Below are 20,801 nucleotides of genomic sequence, written 5' to 3' on the forward strand. Positions count from 1 at the left end.
GGTTAATGTTGAATGAGTCCCGTTACTGCAAATTCATTCTTCAGCTATTAGCTCAGTTTCTGCTGTTTTCTGTTAGTTTCTGCTTTTTGAATTGTGACGCGCAAATGTCAAGAACAAACCTGGACGGTTGTCGTGAGTGTTTAAACCCACACGTGTGTCTCAGCTTGTCGCATTCGTAGATCGAGCCAAAGATGAGACGGGTAAGAATTGTACAGGATTGAGGAGTGTGGAGCTTTTTAATGTTTTCGCTTCAGCTTTATTGTACCGACCTGATACTGATCAAAAACATGTGGTTTTTTTTCACAGAAGTGAACCTCGGTGCAAAATCATTTTTCAACAACATTAAAATACATTGGCATCAACACAAAGTTTACAGATATAAATCTCAATAGGCATCAATTTTATTGACATCACAATAAATCTGACTTTATTACACATTTATAATTTTGGTTGTGCATGTCATGAAAAAGAAAAATTTAATCTTTGCTAACTGAAAGCCAATGTAAAGACAATCTGTGACACTCACGAATGTTTCTTGTTATTTCATGTTCATACGTCTCGTCAATATTGGATCAGTGTTTCCTCTTTATTTTGTATTGTGTTGACGTGACATGCATTTTACTTTGAACAACTGAATAAAAAGTGTAACATTCATGTTTGAACTCTCCTCTTATTGAGATGCACTAATATTGTATGTAATATATATTTTTTAATTATAATATTGCCTTCAACTCCCAAGTGAATGTTACTGTAGGAACATTCTTGTATGTCTAGTTGATGCCAAAGTGAAACAGGGTGATCAGATAAAACAGCCGTTGGCTCCAGCGGGAAACAAAAAAAAGGATTTAAATCTGATGTCTATGTTCTGTTTTTAGATGTGTGACGATAAAATAATTCACAGGGTTGTTTATTACCGACATGTTCGGACTCATCCAGCTTTGAACAGTAAATGAGAACTTTCCCTCAGTTTTCAGCCTCAGTGTGTGGCAATCTATTTCTGTAGATGTAGTCAATTCAAAACTTGAGTAGGGGTCAGATTTATATACTAGAAAATCTGTGTTCAGAATACAACCTGGTTTTGCACATAAAAACGAGCACAGTGAAGATATGGTGATGAGGTTCTTTATTGCTTTTTATCTTTTGCTGCTAGTACACACACATGCAGAAATACACAATCTCTCTAACACACACACATAAGCGACACCTGCTTCAGGCAGCACAAACTCTCCTCCACATGGTGACAGAGGCTGAACATTTGTGTGTTTGGGCATCAAACCTGCTCCTCTCAATGCTGAGTTTAGAGTCAGGTTGTCATTATTACGCACACGTGGACACACACCTGTCAACCATGTTTGAGGCACATTTATGCACCTGAGCAGGAGAAGCAAACAAAACAACAGGAAGCGTGAAAGATTATTATTTAGAATTATTTATATAGACTGAATTATGTCTAGATGGAAGATTTCAAGTGAACTTGTATGTAATGGACGTTGTACCTGAATGAAAACGCTGCCTTTAAATCCCACTCCCTACCTGTTCGTAATACCCGTTTTAAAGAAACTAACTTCTTAGGTGTCTTCGGAGGTAAAGAGAGATACTCTTTTATTACTAGCTCTGTATTTCACAGCTCTGCTTTTGTAAACGACAGTAAATTAATGTGATATTAGACAACACAAACATACGTTAAAGTCATTGTAAAAATCATACTTCAGTGATGGGTGGACTCGGCACTTAAAATGTTAATATTCCTCTAGATCTAAATCCAGCCTGCTCTTTGAAGAATTTATTTCGCTGGAACAATTTTCTTGACGGCCTCCAACACCTCTGCAGCGTTCACCTTGTTTCCAAACTCCTTCTCACGGTGTTCCAGGAGAATCCCCTGCAAAACACAACAAGCAGTTAAAATACAGACGCTTAGTGAAGCTCTACTGAGCCGAATCGTATCTCAGTCCAGGTGTGTGCGGCGCTACCTGGTCTCCTGGCCCAATGACAAACACCCCCCCCAGAATGAAGCCCTCTCCGTTCATGTTGCCCTGGTAACCGGACCTCCAGGCCCGCATGAAGTTCTGCCACACGCCGAGGCGAATGAACCCCACACCCCCCATCTTCCTCTGCAGCGGACCGTAGAAGAGTTTCTGTAATCACAAGGTTTCAGTTCAGAAAAGGACAATATAAGATGAACATAATTTGTTTCTATTTTTGAATTCACAACATGATTCTTTATCACCCCAACCTAGCAGCAGATAAATACAGGGATGCAGAGGGATCACTTAAAATCTCATTTTTAAAATATAGATATGCAACTTTTTTTCATTCCCCAGTAATAACTTATGATAAATAATCTATTACTCGTAGAAAGACTATTAAAACGATGTAGAGGGCTCAGTTAAGACTCTAATGGTCATAACATGTTCCACTAATGGACTGGAAGATCCACAACTAAGTTTTTAACCTCAATAGAGATTAAATTGTTTAGCCAAGAAAATTGGTGATAAATCAGTTGATTGTTTGGGTCATTTTTTAAAGCCAAAACAAATGCAAACAAAATTCTCAGTTCTTCTAAATATTTTCTTTTACAAAAATTGTTTTGGTTTTGTTCAACCTTTCCACTATCAACTTGGTTTTGGTTAGTTGGTCAGACACAACAAGTAGTTTGAATATGCAAACCTGGGCTTAACAGTAGAGCAGTGTTCTACAAGCACAAATGAGGCTGAAACTATCTGAGGTCTGACTGTCTACGACGTGGTCGGTAGAAACTTGATGAAGGATAGCGTGAGAATTAGGCAAATACAGCTGCACATTTATACAATGCAGTAACGCAGCAAAACATCTCTCTTATGTTTCTATGAGAAATGTAAAACAGTTTTGGCTCATTATGAAACTGTGGAAGGACAAGATCCGATGCTGTCTGCTACCATTTCATCTACGTAGATGTCCCCAGCGAAGTGCGGTCGGAAGTCCTGGATCTCTGAGCCGACGTTCTCCTTCATCACGGCGACCAGAGGGACCCCGAGCTCTTCCAGCTGGGGCTTCAGAGAGGACAGCTCAGAGGCCTCCTACAGAGAGAGAGAGAGAGAGATAATACCATCAGAGAAGATGTGACGTAAATAGACTCTGAATAAAAGCTCAGAACCATGTGCGATCACCTCTCTGCACAAAAATCATCCAGGCCGTCGTACGGCCATGACCACGGCCCCGTTCTTCTCCCACAGGCTCTTTGCTTTGATGACTGTGGCGTCTGCAGACAAAACAAGAACAAACTGTTTCGAAAACATGTTCCTCTTCAATAAAGTAACTCAAATTTTTTCACATCTGCAAGAACTCATTAAAACTTATATGTGGAAGATAGAAGATGTGGCCTTCAAAAGGAGAAAAAGACCATGTTCATGGTCACAGGGAACATGTATGTGTTGAACACGCTTGTGAAGAATAACACAGGACCTTCAGCTTCAGGCTAAGGGATCTAATCTGTACAACCAGCTGATTTAAGAAAGCAGCTTAGTCTTACATGCTACACACAACACATCATTCACCACATGTACAAAGCGTGCCCCTCATGCAACAGCAAAGAAAACTATGAATGGCCGATTATTGTGCTGATGTACTGTTAATTCCTAACGGGTTCACGGGTTGTAAAGAAAAAACAAGATTAACGTAGGGTGACATAATTAAAACGGCCAATCAGAGAGCCCGCCTACCATCTACGGTGGAGCGCAGATTAGCATCTTCCAGGTGCTCCAGCGATGCCTTGGCAACTTTAGGCAGACACAAATCAGTGTTGGCCAGGAAGATCCCGGCCAGGGCGGCTCCGACAGCCCCCAGACCCAGAGACCACATCCCCATCTCCATCAGACCCCCCTCCAGCCCAGAGGAAAACACTGCAGCACAGACAGCGAAATACATCAGAAATGTGTGAGCCATGATCACAACGCAAAAGCAACTTTAAACAATTTTTTAGTCTGTAAGAAAGCAATAATGTATGAAAATCATAAACTTTATTATATAACCTTCTTCTTAATGTTACAAAGTGCTTTACACAATGAGAATAAAAGGATAAAACATGAGCAGACAAGATAAAATAAAATAGATAGAATAATTTAATTTAATAGGATTAGTCTGTGTAAATAAGAATCAATCATTTGTAAAAGCTTTCATAAACAGAAAAGTTTTAAGAAGGGATTTAAGAGAAGCTAGATGATGAAACGAATTCAGTAAAAAAAAACACATTTGCAGATTTTATCTTGAGCAAAGTCATCATCAACTTCTTCTTTTCACTGTGACATTTTCATTTATTCAATTATCTAACAGGAAATTACTCCAAGATTCAAATATATTCAGTTTACTGTCGCATAACACCAAGAAAATCAGCAAATATTTATTTTGGCCTTAATGAAGTGGTTTCAGCACAGTCATGCTTTGTTGATTAGACTCTAGCCTGAAGTTAAAAGTTACTGTTTATGCGATGTTAATCTTGCAAACTGTATTTGTTTGGGTTGTGACAGAGAACACGTATCAGTCCAACGCTGCATGTCCTTGCCTGGAGAGGGCTTGTTTGGCTCAGGACTGGATTTGGCTCTACTTTGGTGAAACAGAGCAGAGTGGGTTCTCAAAATATGGGGCCTGGCTGTGGCGGAGGAATGGCGGCTCAGGGTAACGCTGCCCAGAGAGAGGTGCATGGAGACAGACCACCTCACAGATGGGGAGCATCTAGACAGAGCCAACATCTGGACCAGGAAAAAAGCCTGACTATACACCCCCCCTCAAGATTTCACTGAAAGACAGAAACACACAACGTCTAGTCTTTGAAAGTTAACCCAGCCGTGCCATGCCAGAAAACAAACATCCCACCTGTACTGCAGCCCATCTTTCAAAAAGCCCACATTGGATTGCATGGATTAATTCAAGATGACACTGTTGGACCAGGTTTATTATACATATAAGATAACAGTTATTGCCCTGCAGAGCGTGCGATGTTCAGATGAGAGCCCGATAAAGCTGAAAATGTGTGGTTGACAGTTTCAGTGCAACAGTTCTCTTACTTGCAAATAAACTTTCCGTTCTTCAACCCCAAGTTCTCTTTTTTGTCAAGTAATTGCATCGACACAGAAAATGAACTGAAACTCAAAAGGTAGGAGAATAAGACACACAGAAAGCCATTCACACGGTGCACTATTAAACACGACCAGTTTTGCAGATATTACACAAGACGAAAACCGACAATATGTTTGAAAAAGATCAAATCTATCTTTTAAGAGTAGAAATAATTTATACTAACTTTTCTCTGTTTCCAAAGTGTGAAGAAAATACTCTCTCGCCTGAGACTTGTCTCATAAATCCCCAAATGGTTTTGAAAACAGACAATTTGCAAAGTGGGAGGACGAAGAGCTGAAAAAATGCAAACAACAGAGAGAGAGAGAGAGAGAGAGAGAGAGAGAGAGAGAGAGAGAGAGAGAGATCCCCCCCATTCTGTTCTATGTGGTGAGCCTAACTTTTCTCTGTCAGGACAACAAAAAGAAAAATTGGACAGCTCAATTTTATGGTTTTAGGACAAGAATATGCATATACAAGATGTTTTAGGTTAAATGTTTTTTTACTCAAGTTTAGTACTTTTCTAATATAATAATTTACAATTTGTTGACTATTTGCACAGCCTTCATATCTATGAACCCTTTAAATTTCTGTGGCAAACATTGTGGAAAATCTGCTAAAATTAGTATTGGAGGAGAATAATTATTTAATTACAAAAAGAAGGGAAATAATTAATAAAATGACAGGGATTCATTTGATAAATTAATAAGTGAAGGGCTCTCCTCTGATATTTGATCTGATCTGGTCACGTGAGAAACCTGTGGAAAGCACATTTTACTATCAAATGAATGTGGGCTAAGCTGGTGTGAACCTTCTGTCTCTCTGTGACTTTGACTGCTAATACCTCATCTGACTAAACAGTCTAACCTGTGATCCTTCAGTTGTTGTAATAAACTAAACAGCAGTGATTCGTACCTTTGATACATGAGCTGTTATTTGGTTTATTAGTAATCCAGCAGAACTCTATCTCGCTGATTGAAAACAGTAAAGCCTTATCTGAGCTGTAAAGGTGAGGTGGTGACAACACTGACCGGACATCCCACAGGAGACAGGTGATGACCTCGATTCGATCGATCCGTGATGTATGACTTTACCTGCAGTTAAAGCTGTGATCGAATATATATCTAGATAAATATTATGATCAGGGGCCTCGGGATGAAGATGATTACATAATAAAAACACACTGTCGGTGCCCTGCGGAGTTTACAGAGTTACTGTCAGTGCTGCGGGACAGACGGAGGCTACATTAGCATTTAGCTAACTGTGAGCCCTGTGTTCAGCGGCTAACGGGGCTCGCTGCAGCAGGCGAGTCTGTGCAGAAGCTGTCGACAGGTGGTTAATGTCTGGATCAGTTTTGTGATGGAGACTCACTCACCTCAGGCAATGAAGCTGCAGCGATCCGATCACACGCAGGAGTGTGAAACGATCCAGAGACAGGGAGCAGGGAAACTAATCAAACAAGATCGACCGGTTGGTACAAGAGAGTGCATTCAAGTGCCGTCGGAATAATCGTAAAAATGTGCTCCCGACAAGTTTTTTAAAAACTGAAAGTAAATAAATAAAAAAATAAATAACAAAGAGAGAAATCAGGTCGATATGGACAACACATAGAATGGAGTGTGTGCATATAGAGTAGTGAGATATCTAAGTGTAGAAATTCAAGAAAAGGAAATTATAATAATAGCAATACTACTACTTCTATTACTACTACTACTACTACAAATAATAATAATAACTAGGGCTACGTTGTAGCACTAACGGGCCCGAGCACAGGCATTTTGAAGCCTGTTGCGGTTAGTGGAGAGAGCGATCAATCCCACCGTTCGGTGCTCGGGCCCTAATTAGTTGCTTTTAATTGATAAGTGGTTTTATATCATTATAGACAGTAAGATAGATGAAATATTGCTGCCAATTCAGATGTAAAGTAAACCCTATAACCCTATATATATGTTGATATGTATGTATATATGTGCTTTTTTCAAAGTTATAGATCGTGTGTGTGTGTTTTTGTGTTATAGATTCTGTCAGTACATTTCCATAGATATGTTCCCTGCACTAATAGTTTGTTTTAATGGTGTAGTTCATTTGTGCATCGCTCCAGAGAACGAAGTTGCCCTGTGAACTTCAGGAAGCCATAAAGAAATGGGAGAAGTTAAAGCCTCTGGAGCCAGATGATCCCATGTGCTACTGCGAGTGTGATATCTACCAGTACCGATGCTGCTGTGACTGTGAAGATCTGGACGAGGCCTTTAACAGGTTATAAGAAGTATGACCTTTAATGAGACACAAAAGGGTCACAAGGGGATTTACAGACATCAAATACAATTTAGATGCAATTCTCAATATCATATTTTAGCCATAATTGTTCCAAAAGCTAAAAAAAGTACTTGTTAGAATAAAACCATGTAAATAACCATGCATGGTGATTATGACAGATGAGTGACAGCATCAGTTGCAGCAGGTCAGTTTACAGCACCACAGGAAACATTGCACATGGGAGATTTTTTGTGAACAAGCTCAGCTAAAATATCCTTTGGGATAATGGGGGTCACATATCTCTGACTCGGTTATTTTGGGCATCAAGGACTCAAAGGTTTTGGAATCCCTGCTTTAGTACAATAAACTTCCGGCCGAGTGAAGAAATGTCCCAGGACCCCAGATCCTTCTGAGACTTCATGACTTCATGTTGCAATGTATTTAATACGTGTGTGACATCACACCAAAGCACAATATTAAAATTACAGGGTCTGACCCTTCTAATAAGAAAACAACATGTGATTTTTCCTCATATCATCTTATTAGTTTGATCAATGAAAGTGTATTAGCATCATTCCTAATGAAGTTGTTTTATTTTCAAGTGTTTGTAACTCTGCCTGAATGTGTGCGCTGCAGGTGGCTGAGACACAAACCCCCTCACAGCGGATGTCACTCTCCTGTTCTCGGGGCCCTGATTGACAACCTGGAGATCTCCATGATCTCCCTGGTGCTGCTGCCTCTGCTGCTCCGGGCCGCAGCGCTGCACTACCTGCTGGGCATCATCATCCTGACAGCTCTGCCCAGCCTGGTCCTCTGGTACTACTACGCCACACACCGCAAGAGGAGACGCACCCTCTTCTTCCTTACTCTGGCGCTGTTCTCTGTGGCCTACATGTATTACCTCTTCATCACAGAGATTCTACCGCATGGGGACGTCAGCCATCTGCAGCTGTGCACTGTGACTGCTGGGATGATCCTCACCATCGGATCTGTCATTCACACCAAGAGAGGCCCAGGGTTTCACACCACCTCCTATCACAGCCAGAGTGAGGAAGTTAACAAGGACTCTACACATCTTAATGGATCCATCCAATCAGCAGCCTCCTCCTCCTCTCCTCCTGCCCTGACAGAAAAGTGGAGCAGATGCTCTGTGTGCAAAACAATGCGACCCCCGCAGGCTGGACACTGTCGAACCTGTGGATCCTGCGTCAAGCGTCTGGACCACCACTGTGTCTGGTGGGTTGGATTTGATATTATAACATCTTTATACTTCTTTGAATTGTACATTCACACCACATCCTGAAAGTGAATATTGAATTATGACAGATTAGATAACTGCCCTGTAATTACACAACAACGTTCATGTCTTAAGCAAAGACTCCTACTGTACCCACTGGTTTCCTCAGGGCCGTGCACAGACATTTTGGGGAGCGGGGGCTCAAGTGAAAAACTCTTTGCATCCAAAGATTGATTTTTAAATGGAAACTGCTCCCAGCAAAAATGTCTTGAAATGTAAACTTGAACTAGAAAACTGGTAAACTGGGATCTGTCTCAGGCCAACCAGGAAGACAGGGTGTCTATTTGTTTGTGAGCTTTATCAGACACTTTCCTGAACTGCACACTGCCAAGAACATTAAAGATGATGATGTCAGTTTTATAAATCTCTTTATACCTCATGCACAGTTTCTGAATTGTTTCATTGTCTGCAATAGACTTACAACCTCAAAGACAAAAGAATAAAATGTATATATGATGTTAATCTTCCTGTTTATTATTCACATTTACTATATAGATAGAAACTCCAGAACCAACCATGATATACTGTGAGTATACTGAATCTATTACCACCAAACTAGAATAACCCACATGATAGTCTGACCAGGAAATATTCGTGGCCAGACTATCATTTACGTAACGTAACGTCACGTCACGTAACGTAACGTAAAGTAACGTAAAGTAACGTAACGTAATGTAACGTACAAAAGTTAAAGTACGAAAGTAACTAAAAGTACGAAAGTACCTAAAAGTACAAAAGTAACTAAAAAGTAACTAAAAGTACGAAAGTAACTAAAAAGTAACTAAAAGTACAAAAGTAACTAAAAAGTAGCTAAAAGTACAAAAGTAACTAAAAGTACAAAAGTAACTAAAAAGTAACTAAAAGTACGAAAGTAACTAAAAAGTAACTAAAAGTACAAAAGTAACTAAAAAGTAACTAAAAGTACAAAAGTAACTAAAAGTACAAAAGTAACTAAAAAGTAACTAAAAGTACGAAAGTAACTAAAAAGTAACTAAAAGTACGAAAGTAACTAAAAAGTACCTAAAAGTACAAAAGTAACTAAAAAGTAACTAAAAAGTAACTAAAAGTACAAAAGTAACTAAAAAGTAACTAACAGTACGAAAGTAACTAAAAAGTTACTAAAAGTACGAAAGTAACTAAAAAGTAACTAACAGTAACGAAAAGTAACTAAAAGTAACAAAGTAACGTAAAGTAACGTAAAGTAACGTAAAGTAACGTAAAGTAACGTGAAGTAACGTAAAGTAACGTAACGTACAGTAACGTAACGTACAGTAACGTAACGTAAAGTAACGTAAAGTAACGTAACGTAGCGTAAAGTAACGTACAGTAACGTAACGTAACGTAAAGTAATTGTTTTATTTTTCCTCTTTATAGATCTTTTTTTTTTCATTATAAATTCATTATTAATCTTTCCTCCCTCCTCTTTTATAACGTGCTTTTCAAATGAAAATGGGCCAATGGTTTATTTGTAACGAGAACAACTTTTTTCTTAAAACAAAATACTTTTTTATGCTTTAATCTTGCACTCATCATTTCTTTGTTTTCACAGCTCAGCACTTTGCTTTACGTGTGCGTGGTACAGCAGCATTGTAACAGGTGGACTGCTTTACCTCTTAGTGGTGCAAGTTATAAATATCAGCTTCAACATGACGGAGTGGGAGGCTCAGCTGGCTCTGAGGAACAAAACGGGCCAGAGCCGCCTGTGGAGACTCGTCATCGACACAGGAGAGTATTCTCGTGGCTTCTGTCAGAACTGGGTTGAGTTCCTCACCATGACCAAGCGCACGTCTCCGCGTTGCATGCGTTTTGCGCACTGCGGCAAGGATAAACGCTTCACTTCCTGCGTCCGTCACGCGATGTCGATCCTTGCCTGCTAATTGAAAAATGGCCAAAATGGCCACTAAATGCAAAATGGCGGGCTTCCTGTTGCATTTTTCATAATGCCCCTTGAGACTTTTTTGTTTGTCTGGTCATGATACACCTGGGCTACGATTTTTGTGAAGATCGGTCAAAGGGCAACCTAGGGGCTGCGTTCCAGGTGGCGCTGTTGAGCCATTTTGCCACGCCCATTTCAAATTACTCCAGAATACGTAAATTTTCACCACTTTCTAATTTTTTGCAAAGTTTGGTAAGAATTTGAGCATGTTAAAGCCCTCAAAAAGCCAATTCATTTTGGTCATAATAATAATAATAATAATCCTTACAATTTCAATAGGGCCTCCCACCGTTCGGTGCTCAGGCCCTAATAACGTTGATAATAATATAATAGTAATCATAATCATCATCGTCATCGTCATTATCATCATAAAAGTATAGGCTACCTGAGGAAAGTGTGTTAGTTATTAGTGATGTATATATTTACCAGCTTTAGGAAATCCAGGTGGCGAATTTCCCTGCTTGTGAATAAAGAACTTTGTGTTCAGCTCTTACACACTTTTGTCTCTTGCAAATGACATGTCCACTTCCTCCCTGTTTCAAACACACCTGGTCCCTTGTCCTCCCTCTTCGACATCATGCAAATAGTCTGTAGAGTAGTTGTGGTGTAGTTTAAACGCCCCAAACACGTAAAAACAACATAGAGTATTTTGTGTACATGAACTCATGGAAGTCGTGACACATGCGTTCACGACTCTGGAAAAAGGGAATTTTCCTGAGGAGCACGTGAACGCACAGGAAGAGAACGAGCATGGAGACATAAGAAGACACAGAGACAGGTAATAAACAAACAGAGAAACTTTACATCAGCTGGACATGAACATTATTTTATTATGAGATGTCAAACAGAACAAAACACTGCCTCACTCCAGCTGTTTATCCTCCATCATGTCATCACATCTCTGTCTTGTTTTGAGGTGATGAGTTGGTGTGTTGACATCAGAGCTGTGTCTCTCATCAGAGTTTTAGAAACAGATCTTCATTAAAACACACGAAACACCATCACACATCCAAGCCCAGGTTTGCAGACAGTGGACGATAAACTTTTAAAGAGGCACATTTCAGTTCTTGCTTTGCTTAAAGGGATAGTTCACCCAAAAGTGAAAATTCACTTATTATGCCGATGGAGGGGTGGGTGAAGTGTTGGAGTCCACAAAACACTTTAGGAGTTTCAGGGGTAAACAGAGTTGCAGCCATATCCAATATAATTGAAGTTAATGGTGACCACTTCTTACACCGTGCTTTTAGCCTAAACTTCCACTGATATCCTTCTCCAGAGCCGCGTTCACTCATGGATCACAGCTGTAATTTAGACACTAAAAACAAGGTATTTTCCTTTTTATATTTTTTAAATTTTTATACATTTGAAGAATCGGTCACCATTAACTTCAATTGTATTGGATTTGGCTGCAACGCTGTTTACCACTGAAACTGCAAATGCTTTTTCTGGACTCAAACACTTCCCACCGCATAGTGGTGAGTAGTTCATTTCAATTTTTTGGTGAACTATCCCTTTGAGACACCCTGAAACCAACAGCAGCTAAAACACATTGAGATCATGCAGCTGCAACATGAGCAGAGTATGTGTTATATGTGCTGTAAGTCATGGTGCAGTGAATCCAGGCTCAGACTGAAAGACACGAATCTGGAAACACTGTAACATGGAACTGGGACTTAAAACAATATCAATAATTATCGCAATATCATTTTTATCAGCAGCAACATAACTGACGTCTGATATAGCTACATTGATATTATTGTTTATGCATTGTGTCAACACATTGCGGAGTTGATTTGAGAGTTTAAAGCCACACCCTTCACTCAGGAGCAAAAACCTGTCTTTAAACTTGAAAAAAAAAAAGATGATATTTACTGTGATAATTATCAATATCCATTATTTTATCTTGATATAATTTTTGGCCACATCATCCAGCCCCACTACGACACGATGCCACACTAACAAACGTTCACATTCCGAGCTCTATCTTGTCATGTTGTCTTGTATCTTCCGTGCTGTTTTGAGGACCGCCAGCAGATTCACTTTATCCCCAAACTCCTTCTCGCGGTGCTCCAGTAGAATACCCTGAGGGGGGAAATTAAAAAAAACAATCATACCCCGATAAATCATCCAGATCCACTTGTCAGAAAATATGAATTCTCCCAAACCTGATTTCCTGGTCCAATGACAAAGACTCCACCCAGAACAAGTCCTTCCCCTCTCAGGTTTCCCCTGAAGCCCCTTCGATAAGCCCGCCACAGGTTCCTCCACACACCGACACGCAGGATCATGGAGAGAAACATCCATCGCTCTTGAGGGCCGTAGAAATTTCTCTGTGAGAAAAATATAAAAGCAGCTTATTGGCTTAAATCATGTAACCCCTCCGTGTGTGACTTAATATCTCAAAGGCATGTGTAGGGGAGGGGCTTTACAAAAACAGACCTGCTGATCCACGTAGACCTTCCCAGAGAAGTACTTCTTGAAGCAGTCCAGCTCTTTGCCAAGGTTTTCTTTCACCACGGCAAAAAGTGGGACTTCAAGGTCCTGCAGCTGGGATTTGAGAGAGGACAGCTCAGCGGCCTCCTGCAAAGACAGAGGCACAGACATAATCAAATAGCATGAATCACCAGTGAGGTGAATACAGGGCTCTTGTGATTTCATACCTCTCTGCACAATAATCATCCAGGTCGTCGTAAAACCACGACCACAGCTCCAGTCTTCTCCCACAGGGTTTTGGCTTTGTGTCTTTCGTGGACTAAAGGAAACACAGAACTTGTATCCATCAGATAAAGACGTCCACAGTCAGTGGGTTAATTGCTGTCGTAGATAATCTGAGGTGCCAAATGCTGGGTTTTGATCATCTCAGGAATTAACTTCATTTTAAGTGTTCATGAATGTTATTTGCTTATTTTGTGTCAAACCAATTTAATTATTCGCAGTTCAGTAGGATCAAAAGATGGGTTTACTTTTTTACTAGCTGTTTTTGTAAAATCTTTTTCCTGTTTATAATACATAAACAGATCCCCTTCTTATGCACTTCCAGTAGAAGTGATGGGGAACAAAATCCACAGTTCTCACTGCTTGTTCCTGTGGTGTGGCTCACCTCCTCCTGTGGTCTTCAGCTCTGTGTCCTCCAGCACCTCCAGGTTGGCCCATGCTGGTTTGGTCTGGAACCAGTCGGTGATCGAGCTGATGAGCTCTGTGACAAACAGGCCCCAAAACTGCAGCACCTCGGTCACAGTCACCATCACCTTAACTCCACAGGCCACCTGCAGAGAAATCATGTAAAAAACATCAACTATGGAAATTGTTAGTTTCTTATTCCATTCTATTTGTCTGGAGTTTCTTAAACTCAAACTGAAAATATTTTAAAGCTATTTCACATTGTTCTTCCATCTGACCACTCGACACTCATTCATAATTATAATGGGTTAGTTACATGCATAAATTTCCTCAAAAAGAAATACCATTAAGATGAAATCGTAAAAGTTTTACGTGTAGAAAAGTGATACTCACCGGACTGTGGCTCGCTGCTGATGTGGAGGAATCTGAAGTTTTCTACCGACCCTTTAAGCCCTCTTAACTCAGATCAGTGCGGCCACAGTGAAAGCCTCGTTTATGTGGACGTAACATGAGAGGAATTTTTCTCTGACTGCTGTGAAACAAGGCTCGTGTTGAGCTGGATCCTCAGTACCAGGTTCAGCATGGTGCAGAGTGCAGTCCTCATCAAAGAGCAATGCCACACCTTGATTTTATAAGTTTTTACCTTTATTTCATTGGTTATGTTGTGGCAATGTTGTTCAAGCTGTTGATATAATAAAACAGAATCTGTAATTCAGTATTTGAAAGTGATGCCTATCAAGACAATCCCTCTTTCCCCTGATTTTTAGATTAAGTTGATTTCAATTTCTTATTTAAAAAATTAAGTATTCCTGTATAAATTTATTGTGACATCAGGTCAGACCCAGTAGCTGCAGACGGCCTGAGAGCTCACTCCAGCTGTCGAGGCTCATAGCAAGACTGCCCCCTGCAGCAGGTTAATGATATTACACAGCAGACTCACAGCTGACAGTTGTTTTCATTATGAATTAGCTTGAAAACGATTAGTTGTTTAATTATGTTGTGTGTAAAATGTTATAATTTTGCAGAGCCTAAGGTTACTTATTCAGCCATCGGGTGTTAAACAATTTTGTAAGAACCTCCTTAAATTCTATGATCTGCTATGAACAGGAAACTGCAACGACACTGTGGTCACAGACCCCGTAACCAGACTCCATGCCAGGAGCTTTACGCCGTCTAACGTCTAAATAAGTGTGTAGGATGTGTCGGGGATGGTGGTGGAGTTTTGCACTTAAACTTGACTTCTTTACTCTTATTTATGTGTCAGCACAGTTTGCACTTTGTTTATTATTTTGATCAGTTTTGTTCCTCAGGTCCCTTTTGCCTGGGGCCCCCAAAGTCCCTTGAAACGCTCCTGCATTTACACACATAGAAAACCTTTTATTCCAGTTTTTTAAAAACACACTGTAGCACTGCCCTCCGTTTATGATCTAAGAAGATAGATTGTGACACTAGAAACTATATATTTTTTCAACTTTGTTGCTATTTATAGATCAAGTCCAACCTCCAAAACATCCTGTCTCCGTTTTATGAGCCTTTTTACCACCAACAACAGTGGAGATAGCAGCTTTAAAGGAGGAGCCATTGACGAAAACAGAGACTTTAGTCTACATGGTTAGCATTAGCTGACGAGTGAAGTGATTGTCTCACTCCTGCGTATCGTGTGTGATGGAGGCAAATTGCTCGAGTGGTATTGTGGCAATATTTCAGTCATCAGTGACAGATTCACAGAGGAATGTGCTGAGGGTCCAAAATGGGCCAGAATAGAGATGGGATAGGATGACACTCCTCGAGCACAGCTGCTGCTCTCCCTCTATGCCGCTCGGACATATATGCTTATGTGTGTGTGTGTGTGTGTGTGTGTGTGTGTGTGTGTGTGTGTGTGTGTGTGTGTGTGTGTGTGTGTGTGTGTGTGTGTATGTGTGTGAGATAGAGTCTGTCTCATGCTTGTTTTCATCATTTTAAACCCTTTTAAGTCTTCCTCTAAAAAAACGTAATGGACTTCTGTTGGATATATATATATATATATATATATATATATATATATTATGATGTGTTAAAGTGGGGGTTGTGCTTGTGCAGGTAATCAAACATTTGCAGTTAAAAATATGCTACGAGGAGTCAGTGAACATTTCACACATCACGAGGCACGACTAATTTGTGAGGTTCAAGTGAGGTCTTTGCCCGGTCATACAGTTTTGTAGCTGGTTTTCTCATCACAAGCAGGCATGCACACACACACACACACACACACACACACACACACACACACACACACACACACACACACACACACACACACACACACGCACATAAACACACACATACGCACTCATGGGTGCAAATACACACAAATACACAACAGCCTCATCTTTGACCAGTGCTCCTCTGGTGGGGAGTGTGTGGGACCAACAGCCAATCACAGCTGGAGATTTGCACCCCACCTTCTGCGTGGCGTTGTCGCCCACAGGGATTGGTTGACATGAGAAGTGGGCAGCAGTTAAAGAAGGACAGGGAGCACCCTAATAATTACTGTGACAGTAAACATTGGTGTTTCATAAAACTAAAATTCCAGCCAATGAGACTAAATCAGATAAATACAAACAAGAAGTCAATCATTCAACACGTAACAAATAACCTTTAACACAGAGAGTTGGCTGAAGCTGTAACAGCTTGTGAAAACACAGAACAACAACGATAAAAGAAAATTCTGTTTACATGTGTGTACTATCTACTCTTTTATCGACATGTTATTCCTTATATAACACTAATCGCTCCTCAGTTGCTCGGCCATGCAATAAAACGTCAGGCCAGCAGGATCCAACTCATTCTGCCCGCCCTGCCGGCCATCCAGATGGAACTGGCTGGTAACCAGACGAGCCGAGACGAGCTGCGGAGGTAAACTGAGCGTCCTTGAACCTGGGGAAAGACAAACAGTGTTAACAGCCCCTGAGTCTGCCAGGGTCTGTTTATCTCATCCTGTTCTGTCAAGTTTTAGTCTGACTCACACTCAAACCAAAAAGTGACCCCAAAACCGTAACCCCGGCTTGGGGGTCACTACTACACACGTCTTGTAGCCAATCGGAGAGAAGGAGGAGACGCTCGTGTGGCTTTATTTTGTCAAACTGATTTTGGATTGGTTCAGCCACATTGTGTTTTTTTTGTCAATATCAGACACTCAAGTCAAGTCAGCTTTATGTATAAAAACACATTTGAAACAACCAGTGTTATGCAATAAAAAAAAGTACAAGATTAAAATAAAATAAAACATTATAAAATAAAATAAAATAAAATCTGTTTACCATTAATTATGTCTGTATGTGTAAAACTGTTCCAAAGCTGTGGGCTGCAGCAACGCACTGTGGCCTCCGCTCCTTAACCTCGACCAAGAGCGAGGGTACTCATGGAATTATTGTATTTCAGGGATGAATGAGTGAAAAGCAACAGGGCTTTCAGTGTCACTGACATAATCGTTAGATGTTCATTGACTGAGGTGAAGATATGAAACAAATCCAAAGGTCGTCAGGTTTTCACTGTTTTCTCTTCATCTTCGGAGGGGTCCAAAGGCTCCGTGGATGAACGCACAGCAGGATTTGAACTCGTAACCTCGGTAGGTTTCATAAAAGCACCTCTTTACACTGACCTCACCGAGAAGACTTGTATCTCTCTCTTTTCCTATTTGATGAATTTGTTAATTTACTCATTGGTCATCCAGCTCGTGTCTTTAGTTTCAACCTTGTTAGTCTATATCTTATCTGAGTGTAGTTTAACCCCCCATAAAAAACTGAATCAGTCTGGTCAGTCTATTTAAATACATTTGATTCAGAATACTTGTTTTTAAAGTAAACCCAAAAGTTAAAACTATATAGAAAAAAAATAGCTTCAGTTTCAGTTGCACGAAATTTGATAAAGATTGTTCAAACAAAATATAGTTGATGCTAAATGCAACTGGAATTTTAAGAAATACTTATTTACTAATAATTATTCTGCAGGTAAGAGCTTATTTGCATGGAAAAAAGTGGTTTCCCAGAAATATACTTGTAGTTTCAATGCAGGTATTTACCTAGAATGGTAATTAACATTCCCCTTAAATTCAATCAAGCTGCACCAAACTTCACTCTCTCACAGATGACAGTTCCCTAAATGTGTCTGATTTGTTTTATCAAGATCCATTACTCCAGAAAAATGGAAGATTGATAGTTTTACTCTGTGGACATACCGAACGGATCATCTATTAATAATTAGTAAGAATCATTACAGTGATGTAGTGAAACAAAAGTAAGTTACATTTATTACATTAATACTCAGTCAAACACGGTATTGACGTTGCTATTGTTTTTCTTGAGGACCTGACCTCGGCACCTTGTGCATGATAACTTGAGCCCTTAGAGGTCAGATATTTCACCTCAGGAGATTTTACCCTGTCTTTAAAGCCCCTGATGTGCTCCAACCAGACGCGTGACAGAGACAGAAAAGTAAAGGTAGAAGTCAATAAGTTACGATTTAAAGCTTTTGATATTATAATTTTCCCAATTAGCTTTCATTTATTTTATTGGCTATAGCTCACATTCACCTTCTTCACGCTTCATGCTGACACGACAAATCTCTGATACCAGTTATCTTTCAGCACAACCGGAACCATCTTGTTAGTGTTGAAAAAAAGGTCAGTCATTAACACGTGTTTTGAGTCAAACTACACAAACTGAGAAGTCCGTCCTCCTCCGTCTTCAGATAGTGTAGGTGAAGGGGCGTGTGTCTTGAGTGCGTTCATTCTGTCTCATTTCAGGCCAAAACAAACAGAGGTGTATCATCCAGAGGTCGCTCGCTGTGCCGTCAGACTGACGCTCTGCGCTCTTTGCCGTTGAAGGCAGGACATACATGACAACTCTAGTTTAATCTAGTTCATGTTTGTTTCATTCAACTGACCCCAAACCCCCTGCAGGAAGGAGCTTGGTCTCATTTCCAGGTGGGAAAAAATAAAATCAGTTGGAACTCGACAGTTAGTTTAGCTTAATTGCATAAGTCATAACTGAATTTATTTCAACTTTTTACCCATTAACTTTATTAAACAATATCAGCTGTTAAACCAGAGCTTTTATATCATATTCAGCAGACAGCTCTCTCTGCATTTGATAGGATTCTGCTGACCTCAGGTAAAATTAGGTCAGGTTGCTACTTACTTAAATGGTATTTATATATATATATATATATTCACTACAGATAGCCAGTTAAAATTCTCCTCTAGTTTCATGAGTTCAGCTCTACACCAACTGAAACCAGGGCCAGATGAGCCAGAGAGCGACAGAGATGTAGAGAAAGTATTTGTTCCTCTGCTCTGTTTCACTCCAGTAAAGAGAGATGTGTTTATCTCTCAGTCTCTGCAGAGCTTATACAAATGAAAGGCACAGTGTCTGTGTCTGTGTGTGGCCAACGTCCCATTGTCACTCCAGTTGTATGTTTGTGCATGAGGCACACAGTATGTTTGTGTCCATATGTGAGCATCACTGGCACAAACAGTCCACGACAGTCCCTGGTTTTGAGTTAAAACACAGACACACTGAGTCACCTGAAAGGCCACGAGATATCTCAGAGACACATCTTCATTATTTGATCTTCTCTCAGGAAATGGCTGCAGATTTTCTGCAGTTGTGCACAAAGACAACAGCCTCGGGCTGCGAGTGGGATGGAAAAGAGCATTTAGACAACAGGTGACTGTCTACAGGCTCGAAACTTAATTATTGGCAGGGATGGAGAGTTACTCATTACACAATACTGTACTCAAGTACAAGTTTAAACTAGTACTTTTTATACTAATTTAAGCTTTGATTCCACTTATTTTCAATAGGGATATATTATACTTTACTACGTTTATTTTGAAATTATAGATTGTGTGTAAAGATTTCATATACAAAGCATAGTGGGTGAACTAAGTACATTTACTCAAGTACTAGACAGGAAGTACTTGACTTAAGTTTCTTTATTTTATCCCTCATCATCATCACTTTCAGAGACAAATATTATTTCCTCCACTTTTCCACAATTTTTTTTATCTTCATGGTTGATCAGTTGGTTGCCATGGCCACAGAAAATTCTCACTAGAAACCATGGATTAATTATTAGTAACCTGTATAACTGTATATGTAAGATGCAGGTGTTTGTTTGATGTGACAATATATTTCACAAATTTACTATCAACTATATTTGTAGTACTTAAATAAGCGTATAATATTTTCAGAAAGATAGTGAAATATGGAGTATGAATACTGTATGTACAGTGGAAACACTCAAGTGCTGTCTAAGTACTTTAAAGTTGTATTTTATTCCAGTGTGGCTCTTGACTGGGTCAACCTACATTATCTCACTATAAGACCAAAACAAATAAAAAATTCGACAACTAGAGAACCTGGAACCATCAAGCCTTCAGCATATTTACCATAAAATAATTCCAACATTTACCCCATTAAATCCAAAATATATTTTTTAATTTAAATTAATAAATTAATTCTCCTGCCGCAGCTCTGTATATTTCACAGTCATGTCGCGGTTGTGTTTCCTCTCTCGTCCATTAACTGTGTGTTGTTTCATCATTATTTACATCTGAACATAATGTAAACAGTAATGATTGCATCATTTTCCCAGTAAACAACTACCTTTTCTCTCCCTCTCCCACTGTCCATAGCTTGCCCAATGACCTGGCCACGTCCCAGCAGACAGAGCTGTCCCACCGGAGTGCCAGGCGGGGGAGAGGAGGGGGAACCCCTCGGTTAAAGATGTTTCTGCTCCCACTCAAGAAGTGCGACACCCTAAAGTGGAGCTGTCGCAGCACAGGGTCAGACTATAAACACATACACACACACTCCTGCAAACGTATTGTACACAAGGGGTTAACAAGTGTTTTCCACAAAGTGAAGTGGCCTCCCATCATGCACCTCCCCACCCACTCCCAGAATGGACCATCCCATGGATTCACATGACATGTGTGTGTGTGCATGTGTGTGTGTGTGTGTGTGTTTGTGTTTGTGTGTGTGTGAGTGACAGAGTGTGTGTTAGAGAGAGAAAGAGAGAGAGAGAGAGAGAGAGAGAGAGAGAGAGAGAGAGTGTGCATGC

The 20,801-nt window shown here is 40.1% G+C and overlaps 2 protein-coding genes, 1 long non-coding RNA gene and 1 pseudogene across 6 annotated transcripts; 2 read left to right on the forward strand and 2 right to left on the reverse strand.

Annotated features, from left to right (window-relative positions):
* Positions 1 to 1,106: 1,106 nt before the first annotated feature.
* On the reverse strand, positions 1,107 to 6,588 carry LOC117775678 (peroxiredoxin-like 2A). 3 transcript variants are annotated; one of them, XM_034609023.1, is made up of 7 exons: positions 6,464 to 6,577; positions 4,538 to 4,771; positions 3,699 to 3,878; positions 3,147 to 3,238; positions 2,916 to 3,056; positions 1,971 to 2,135; positions 1,107 to 1,879 (listed from the first exon to the last, which is right to left on the reverse strand). In XM_034609023.1, exons 2-7 carry the CDS (start codon positions 4,722 to 4,724, stop codon positions 1,784 to 1,786), a joined length of 861 nt encoding a protein of 286 aa, XP_034464914.1. In that variant the 5' UTR covers positions 4,725 to 4,771; positions 6,464 to 6,577; the 3' UTR covers positions 1,107 to 1,783. The 3 variants fall into 3 exon arrangements, with proteins under 3 accessions (XP_034464914.1, XP_034464916.1, XP_034464915.1); XM_034609025.1 differs by lacking the exon at positions 4,538 to 4,771 and having other exon boundaries at positions 6,464 to 6,588; XM_034609024.1 differs by lacking the exons at positions 4,538 to 4,771; positions 6,464 to 6,577 and adding an exon at positions 5,276 to 5,299 and having other exon boundaries at positions 1,555 to 1,879.
* LOC117775607 (palmitoyltransferase ZDHHC23-like) lies at positions 6,472 to 8,647 on the forward strand. The gene is made up of 3 exons (XM_034608932.1): positions 6,472 to 6,558; positions 7,169 to 7,344; positions 7,981 to 8,647. Exons 1-3 carry the CDS (start codon positions 6,472 to 6,474, stop codon positions 8,645 to 8,647), a joined length of 930 nt encoding a protein of 309 aa, XP_034464823.1.
* Positions 8,648 to 11,088: 2,441 nt separating this feature from the next.
* LOC117775683 lies at positions 11,089 to 20,756 on the forward strand. Of its 2 annotated transcripts, XR_004616302.1 has the most exons (4): positions 11,089 to 11,355; positions 14,532 to 14,610; positions 16,477 to 16,592; positions 20,374 to 20,756. It is a non-coding gene; the product is annotated as an uncharacterized LOC117775683 (long non-coding RNA). The 2 variants fall into 2 exon arrangements; XR_004616301.1 differs by lacking the exons at positions 11,089 to 11,355; positions 14,532 to 14,610 and adding an exon at positions 14,727 to 15,308.
* LOC117775681 lies at positions 12,344 to 14,188 on the reverse strand (annotated as a pseudogene).
* Positions 20,757 to 20,801: the final 45 nt, after the last annotated feature.

Source organism: Hippoglossus hippoglossus, chromosome 15 (genome assembly GCF_009819705.1).
Source record: "Hippoglossus hippoglossus isolate fHipHip1 chromosome 15, fHipHip1.pri, whole genome shotgun sequence".
NCBI classification, from domain to species: Eukaryota; Metazoa; Chordata; class Actinopteri; order Pleuronectiformes; family Pleuronectidae; genus Hippoglossus; species Hippoglossus hippoglossus.

What these genes read in the sequence shown, in the direction of transcription:
- LOC117775607 (XM_034608932.1), top strand. Translation starts at nt 6,472, where the DNA reads ATGAAGCTGCAGCGATCCGATCACACGCAGGAGTGTGAAACGATCCAG. An exon ending in TAATCAAACAAGATCGACCG is followed by an intron (nt 6,559 to 7,168) that starts GTTGGTACAAGA and finishes TTAATGGTGTAG; the next exon opens with TTCATTTGTGCATCGCTCCA. An exon ending in CTGGACGAGGCCTTTAACAG is followed by an intron (nt 7,345 to 7,980) that starts GTTATAAGAAGT and finishes TGTGCGCTGCAG; the next exon opens with GTGGCTGAGACACAAACCCC.